Source organism: Cebus imitator, unplaced genomic scaffold (assembly GCF_001604975.1).
Source record: "Cebus imitator isolate Cc_AM_T3 unplaced genomic scaffold, Cebus_imitator-1.0 Scaffold192, whole genome shotgun sequence".
Classification (NCBI taxonomy): Eukaryota; Metazoa; Chordata; class Mammalia; order Primates; family Cebidae; genus Cebus; species Cebus imitator.
The window spans coordinates 1,705,667-1,714,102 of record NW_016107507.1 but is presented as its reverse complement, the minus strand read 5'-3'; the positions used below and the strand labels follow the sequence as shown (position 1 = coordinate 1,714,102).

Below are 8,436 nucleotides of genomic sequence, written 5' to 3'. Positions count from 1 at the left end.
GCTGGGACTATAGGTGCAGGCCATCGTACCCGGCTAAATTGTCAGGGGTTTTTAACCAGCAGGCACCCACAGTTGCGTATGCAGGGTTGTTTCTCACCATGTCAACATAAGAAGGCTTTACTCTGGGAGTGCTGCCATTTCTCACCAGCACCCTCTTGACCTTCAAGTGAAAAGTCACTTCACCTCTACTCTGCCTTCACCTCACGCCCTAATACCCTCAACTCGGAAGTCTTCCCCCAGATAACCCCTTTCTTTTAAAACTTGTTCTTAGTCCCTTACCTGAGGAAAAAGTTACGTTTGTTAACTGCTTACCTGGAGGGAGTACCGAAGAGCAGAGCTTTCCAATGCAGTTGTTCAATAAATCAGTATGAATGAATTCTGGCTGGTTTCTCACTACCCTCGCCCAAATCCAATCCTTAAAGCTTCTCCAGGACATCCTGTTTGTGGTTGTTCTGATTTCTCTCCCAATCCACACTCTTCTGTTTTATATATTACCGGAATGTCTCAAAACTTCTGATTTTTTTTTAATAGGCTACAGATAATCCTCAGCCCAAAATTCAAGAGATAGCTAATTTTATTATTATTAAACAAAACTAGTAGATATAACTTTCAAGAAATAAGTTACATAAATATAACAGAATAAATTCACTTTCTTAACAGTTTCAAATTAAAGATGATTAAGAAATACAGCTTTATGTAAAGTTTCTGCCTCTTCCCAATCAGGCCTAAAGAGGAAAGAATTGGAGCAGGAACAATTGGCTCCTAGCAAGCAAATACAACATAACCGTAATTAGAAGATCTTCAAGCTATCAAAATTTGTGAGAGAAGGATGGTAGGGATGCAGTAGAAATTACCAATGACAATCAAACAAAATCCTATCAGGGTTTTCAGGTTAGTCAAAAGTAACTTCGTGAAAACAGCCTGTGATCAGCATATGTCTCATAGCTTGTATGCCCTCTACACCTTCAGAGTTGCATAATAAACTTTTAACAATAAAACAACAACAAAGAATATCAGGTTGTAAATATTTGTATTTCTCTCACATACACTGTTGTATGAGATATTTATTTTAATATGTAGCCATAGGATTAATACTCATATGGAGTATAATGTGGAAAACTGCAGAACTAAAGAAATAAGTCTATCAGAAAACAAAAGCACACATTTCTTAGTATTTAAAAATATTGCACATAATAAGGTTGCACAGAAATTACTGGCTGGTTTTACAAACAGAATGAGGTATTATTCAATCTCTAGATAAAGATGAGTAGAGAGAAGAGATACTACACACACAAATAAATTCGTATTAAGACCTAGAGTGCCAACAAGTAAGAAAGAAATGTGAAAAGATATGTTAAGTAGCTATGATTTCAACACCACAAAATCATTTTTAGCCTGGGACCAAACACATGACAATCTCTTGGCAATATTTTGTAAGTTTTCAACACTTTTCCAGCCTAAATGACTATGGGCAATAAAACCATTTCCTTTACCCCAGTTCTACTGTAGAAAGACACAGTGCTGTGGTAAATATCAAACCATCTCTTTCCCAACCTTTCAGTAGCAATTAACCAAGATACTGTTCTCCTTTGCTAAATGACTCAATTGTAGTTATATGAACATTTTGCAACCCAAGTCACAGATGTTAACGAACATGCAATTTTGAATTAGTAAACGTTTCACTGCAAAAATCATTAGGTTCACACAATTTAAATCTACAATAACTTTTAAAGTTTAATCAGGTAAACTCAATCTTTTCTTGGTAATAAAACTGGTGACATTAATGAGCCCAAGGGCACGTAGAGAAAAAGAGCTAGGCAAAAATTACATGTTTCTTAAAGAAACTTTCCTAATCAGGGAAATTAGCATTTCTCTACTAGTTGAATGTTGCTGAATTTGTCAAAAAAAAAAAAAAAAAAAAACTTTAAATATATTTAATAGCTATATCAAATTGTTTAAAGTGAAATCATGCACTTGTCAAAATAGTTCACAGAAAATCGTTTAGCATCAAAGATAATGAGGACAAGTCAACTAGTTGGATTTACTGAGAACAGAAAAAGAACAAACTACTGTCCTGAACAGTCAGTGTACGTGGTAACCATATTTCCTCTTCGTTGAGTGACAGTCCTGCAGTGCTTGCTAGATCCATGAAATCTATTTTCAGTCTGTACTGTATGCCGACTGGTAGGGTCAAAACCACTAAAAGAAAACATTTTCTCCATATCTTCAAACATGTCATCAAATAATCCACCTCCAAAAGAAAACTCTTGGAAATGATGCCTTTGTCTACTGGAACCATCCTGGCGTGTCTGGAAATGATTTTCAAAATGCTTCTTGGATCGAGGGTTTTGATTTTGACCAAAAAAGCTAAAGTCTTTAAATAAGTCATCAAAATTGAAGTTAAATGACTGCTCAAAAGAGCTTCCACTACCTCTTTGTCCTTTACCATTAGTAAAAGCACTGTGTCCAAGTGTATCATACTCTTTTCGTCGATTAGCATCTGAGAGTGTTTCGTATGCTGAAAGAGATAAAAATATTTTTAGTTCCTGAAGGTACAATATTCAAAATTGAATATATTCAAATCTCTTCAAGTAAGTTAATTGAACACTATTGTTTTAGGGAAGAATTTCACATCAGAAATAAAAGCAAAACATTACAAACATAAGCATCAAGTTAAAACTATAAAACAGGGCAGAAACTGTCTTATTAACTGCTGTTTTATCAGCAGTTGGCACAATGCCATCTACAATAAAGTCATTAAATGAATGCTACCATTACTACAAATAAACATGTGGGCAACAATTATAGGGCTCTTTAATCTTCATATTATTGGTGTGAAATAATTACTTGTATTAAAAAATTAGTCAACTATAAACAATGAATAGGAATTAAGATTTTTCACCTCCTTTCTATTTAAAGTAAATGTTTAATTCTAACTCCCTACTCAGTTACCTCCACCCAACAATAATTACTGAATGCTCAGGAGGTGCAATTTGTTTTAGAAACTAGTCTGAAGTCAAAATTTGTTTTAATGTTTTCTTTAAAGACAAATACGGCTTTGAAACAGATCATGTGAAGGACAAAGCACTTTAGAGTCTAGCTTAATTTTTAAGTATTTAATGTTTAAAATAGTAAAATATTCTGTTTTATAAGTTAGTTGATAAGAATTCTGGGTTTCTAAAATCGCTTTTGCCATAGAAACAACAGTGATTTTATAAATAATATAGAATACATTTTCAATATGTTTAGTTCTATATACCAATAAAATTATCTATTATTTTTTCACCTATTTATTCACGAATCAAAGCATCTGTGATAAGAAAATAATCTCAGAGAATCATGTAATATTTATACAAAAATCACACTCTACCACCTCCACAAAACCTTCAAATACAATCACTTCTTAGCTATCATTCTTCTTACTAGTTAATACTCCTGAGACTTCAGAGATTGTCATTTACTTACCTTCTGCAATCTCTCTGAATTTTGCTTCAGCATCAGGGCTCTTATTTTTGTCAGGGTGGTACTTCATGGCTAACTTGTGAAAGGCCTTCTTGATTTGGCGCTCTGATGCCGATTTTGGCACACCTAAGATATCATAGTAGCTTTTTGAGGCCAGAATTAGTTCCGTTATCATTAAAATGCAGATTGCAAAGATGAAAACTGACTGGGGAGTAGCCATTTCTAATATCCTAAAACAGAAAAGAAAAAAAATGTTATGGATGGGGCTAATCTTAAAAATTTTTTCTTTTAAAAGAAATCCAACACAAGGTAAACCTAATGCAGTATCAAAAAGTTAAGCATGCAATATCTTGTACCTGTTCATGTGTTATTTCACTTATAGATTTTTTCATGTGTTATTTCACTTATAGATTTTTTAACTCCCAAATTGGCTTAACCTTATTGAGAACAAAAAGAATTATTGGCTTTGTCTGTCCACTAATACTCTGGCCATACACAGAGGAGACAGAAAATTTAAAATAACTGATTTTTAACTAGTTCACATGGAAGATTCATCATATCAAGCATTGTAAGAAAGAAAAAAAAGAAAACCAATTAATATAAGCTCCAAACCTTCCTTTAAAGAATTCATATCCTGAGAGTAATAATGTGTTTAACCTCAGAGAAAAAAANAAAAAAAAAAAAAAAAACACATTAAAAAAAAAAAGGTGGAGCACCAAGGTAAATAGTCCAGTATATCTAAATTAGCACTAATCTCTCTCTAAAAATTCAGCTTTCATTTCAGCAGGTGAGCCAAGGACTGCAAATAGAGTTAATAACACAATACTCATACTGATAATACAATAGAATATTGTCTTTTTCCCAAATGTTAACATCCCAAATGTTTAACCAGGAAGCACGGCCAAATATTGTTTAAAACTCATGATGAACAGAATTTGAGATTTCTGCTAAAGCTGCCAGAAAAATGAACTTTGATAGTCTGCACTGTGGTTAAGGCAGATTCTTACTTTCAAGTTTCTCAGTAGTTAAAATATTTCTCTTACCTATAAACCATTCAAAAAATGTTAACTTGGAATTCTTGACAACATGTATTTAATGACTTAAGATTCAAAACCAAGGGATTCTGTTTTTTGAATACGGAACCACCAGACTCCTTAGTAACCTATGATGCCATAACAAAGCTGACGAAAAACACTACGGTTTGTGGAAATTGCCTGGCTTCCTCTCCAGTGGCCTTTCCTGAGAGTAATTAGCAGGCAGGAGGATTGCTTATTTCCAGAGAGTTACTCGTAGTCACGGGTACCAAGGATCAAGAACCACCTCTTGGTTTAAGTAACACAGTGTGTCCCATGGACGCTGCGTCGACTGCAGGTTGCTCCCCAGTCAAAGGGAGGATCTAAAACTGACAGGAAGGCGCCTCACTGGTTCCGTAGATGTTATTCCATGGTCTCAGAGTGGACATCTGATGATTTTTTTAAGCAGTCTAGCTTTTGTACTGTACAGACTTCTCATCTCCAAGACGGACCCGCCTGCCAACAGCCTGTGCCTTATTCCCCAGCCTCGGTGGCTAGCTAGGCTGGACCGTCCAACCTTCACCTAAAGGCGACTAGCACCCTCCCTGCCCGCCCAGGCCCCGCCATAGAGGCTGCCCGCGGCCAGAGCTCCAGTCCGGCGCCCGTGAAAGCCAGCGGCACAACTCAAAACACGATTCTGTGATGCGACTCTCTCCGTTCTCCCATTCTCCCGGCCAAAAACCATGCAGCCCGTTTGTCCCTGCGGCGACCGTGGCGGACGCCGAGGCCAGGTCAGCTCACAAAGACAGGCCTGGGTTCGGGGGACGCTCCGAACTCACCTCCCCACGACCCAGGCCTGGTTCCTCACCTGCACCCTCAGGCTACTGCTGCTCCTCCACAGAGCTGAGGCGTTGGCGACCCTGACGATTGGCTCGGGTCGGCTGGCTAGAGCCCTGATCTCGGTCGTACACCGACCTAGAGCTCCTCCTTCGCCGCCGGCACCCAGTCTCCTCTCAGCCAGCTCCTCACTGGCCGAAGGCGGCCGCTGGCGCCACCATCTCAGAAGACCAACACGAAACGCTTCCCCATTGGCTTACGCCTGCCCACGTGACCTCGGCGCTCTACGCGCACGTGGAAAACTGTTATTGCCGCTAGGTCGGGACGCCACTTCCGGCTCCAACCCCGAAAAGGTGGTGCTTAAACCCGCTGAGGCGGAAGTGAGTCGACAAACTAGGCGGCGTTCCCGGCTAATGCCAGCGCAGGCGCATTGGCTCGAGAGGCCTGGACCTGCGGCGCAGCCTCAGTGAGGAGGGAGGCCCTGTACCTGTCGCTTGCCTGGGTCTCCCCGGGCTTCACCCGAGTGATGCCCCGCTATTGCGCAGCGATTTGTTGTAAGAACCGCCGGGGACGAAACAATAAAGACCGGAAGCTGAGTTTTTACCCGTAAGTTGTCTCTGAAGCAGAAGCGTCAGCCTCACTGTGGTGTTGCGGTCCTGTGGCCTTTGGGCTTGGGTATCTCCTGTCCGCTCTGCCTATGAGTCCTCAGCTTTCCATAGGTGTCCCGTCGCCCGCTGGAAGACGGTGGAAAGGCCGTCAGTTTACCTAGCAATGCCCTTCCTGCCCGAGGACTGCGGGCTGGTGGCGAGATACAGCGTCCTGTTTGGGTTTTAGTAGAACAGTTAAAACTGTCAAGTTTGCGCGGACTTCTGTGGTTTTCACAGTCTTTTCCCCGCCTCACGTGATCTCATTTCATTGAACAACATTAACCACCATTTAAGATACGTGAAACCTTCGAAGTGGAAAGATGCACACAAAGTTAATTTACACCCTTTGCGAGTTAGGTGCATAGGTACAATTTCATCCCAGTTTTCTCCTGAGGAAACTGAGTCCCAAAATGATTAGGTAACCAGCTTGGAAAGCTTCGTGTCAGAGCCAGAATTAAAAGCTAGTCTTCTGCTTAGGGCTGTATATACTCTGCAGAGAACAGGGCACTATTCTGTTATTCTGAATTACTAGAGCCAGGAAATATTTCCATGAAACTATGGAAGCACTGATTTTTATTCAGAAATACAGGAAAGCAGTGTCTTATAATAATTAGGGGTCTAGGCTTCAACGCTAGATCCTGGTTCCACTACTTTGTAGCTGAATGACCTCTTGCACATTATTTAGGCTTTGGGTGCCTTTATCTATCTAGAAAGTGAACATATTAATAGTACTTACATGATTAATAATATATGAAACGCAGCTTATTTAAAATCATGCATTCCCATCTTTTCATGTATTTAAAAACAATTTATTTCTATCTAACCTGGTTCAGATTTCAGCAGTTGTTTCGTGCCGATTTTACTTTAAACCTGAAGGACTTACTAATGATTCAGCTGCTTTCCAGTATTTTAATTAATGGAAAAAGAACTGATAACCCCACCGGCTCACGCCTGTTATCCCAGCACTTTGGGAGGCCTAGGTGGGCAGAAAACTTGAGGTCGGGAGTTCGAGACCAGTGTGACCAACATGGAGCAACCCTATCTCTACTAAAAGCGTAAAATTAGCCGGGTGTGGTGGCACATGCATGTAATCTCAGCTACTCCAGAGGCTGAGGCAGGAAAATCGCTTGAACCCGGGAGGCAGAGGTTGTAGTGAGGCGAGATCGCACCATTGCACTCCAGCATGGGCAACGAGAGTGAAACTGCGTCTCAAAAACAAACAAACTGATAACCCCGGGTAATTCACACTCCATGGCAATATTTCCAGGATTGTCTCCCTTGAAGCCCAGCCTCAAGATGCAAAGAGATGTTTTAGGGAGGAAAAAAATCTAATCCACTTTCAGTTTATAGGCAAATGCTACTGTATTAATGGCTCTATCTCTGAGAATGTTTGTAGCAAAAAATCTTGTTGAACCCTTTATTTGCCAGATTTAGTTGGCCTCTGATATTGGAGATGTGATATAATTCCACACTTAACATTTTTAACTGATTTTTGTGGACCTTACAGTAATTTTTAGGAAGGAAAAAAATGGAAGTGAATCGTAAAGATTTCTTTCACTGAAAACTGAATTTAGTAAAAGTGGGATTATTTGTAGTGTTTTTTTTTAATTTTGTGTGTAATCCATAAAATAAAAATTGAATTGGTTTTATTCTCCAGTAGCGCCAAACTTGAATTGAATTTGCTCATGTTAACACTACAGTAAACTGTAGTTTAAATGTATATGAATTTAGGAATTCAGTTAATATAGTGTCCAGCTTGTACTGTGATTATCATATGCTGGTTTGGGAATTACATAAGACAATGAAACAAAATTATCAAACGAATTGAACCGATATAAAGATGTAATTTATTCAGGAAACATGATCAAGAAGATTTCTTAGGTACTTACCTGTTGAGGAAACAATACAGTTCAGTCACCAATAAGGACCAATAAGGATATTCACAAAGTATTTTTTTAATGATTTGATAATAACATATAGATACAATGGAAATAATTTGTAAACAGCATCCATATACATGAATTTACAGTAAAAAACATTACTGTAAAAGGCCTATTCTCAGTTCAGTTTTAACAAAAGATATGAATTTACCAATGGCCAGAAGAAGTCAGGTCCTCTAAAAGAAAATTTGTTTGCCTTTAAGTTCCTTTCCTGGTTAGGCTTGTCATACTTACAACCTAATATTTGTAAAGCTAAAATATTTTAAAAACATGTATTAATACTGTTTCTATGGTTAGAATTTCCAAAGCTAGTTTATCTGATTTTTTTCCATATAAGGATATTAGGATTAAAAATTATGTCTTACAGAGTACCCAGACACTCCTTGGCATCTTAAGTTACCAGAATTTATGGGGGAAAAAATGATGCTACTACAAAACATAAGCTAAATGGTTGGGATTGGGGGAAGGGAATATATAACAGCTACATTTCATATGAGAAACCTTATATTGTTACTGTTTTTTTTTTTTTTTTTTTTT

General features: G+C 38.5%; 2 protein-coding genes across 4 annotated transcripts in view; one reads left to right on the top strand and one right to left on the bottom strand.

The window, feature by feature from the left end:
* Positions 1-556: 556 nt before the first annotated feature.
* On the bottom strand, positions 557-5,570 carry DNAJB9 (DnaJ heat shock protein family (Hsp40) member B9). The gene is made up of 3 exons (XM_017546882.2): positions 5,344-5,570; positions 3,466-3,692; positions 557-2,518 (listed from the first exon to the last, which is right to left on the bottom strand). Exons 2-3 carry the CDS (start codon positions 3,680-3,682, stop codon positions 2,067-2,069), a joined length of 669 nt encoding a protein of 222 aa, XP_017402371.1. The 5' UTR covers positions 3,683-3,692; positions 5,344-5,570; the 3' UTR covers positions 557-2,066.
* Positions 5,416-8,436, top strand: part of THAP5 (THAP domain containing 5) — a 7,703-nt gene continuing 4,682 nt past the window's right edge. Inside the window, exon 1 of one of the 3 annotated variants that reach the window (XM_017546879.2) lies at positions 5,416-5,918. In XM_017546879.2, coding sequence (XP_017402368.1) covers positions 5,839-5,918 — 80 coding nt within the window. In that variant the 5' untranslated portion in view covers positions 5,416-5,838. The remainder of the gene's footprint in view (positions 5,919-8,436) is intronic. The other 2 variants (XM_017546880.2, XM_017546881.2) reach the window with 2 other exon arrangements.

Coding starts and splice junctions, on each gene's coding strand:
- DNAJB9 (XM_017546882.2), bottom strand. CDS start 3,682: ATGGCTACTCCCCAGTCAGTTTTCATCTTTGCAATCTGCATTTTAATG. Junction 2,519..3,465: donor ATTCAGAGAGATTGCAGAAG/GTAAGTAAATGA, acceptor TATCTCTTTCAG/CATACGAAACACTCTCAGAT.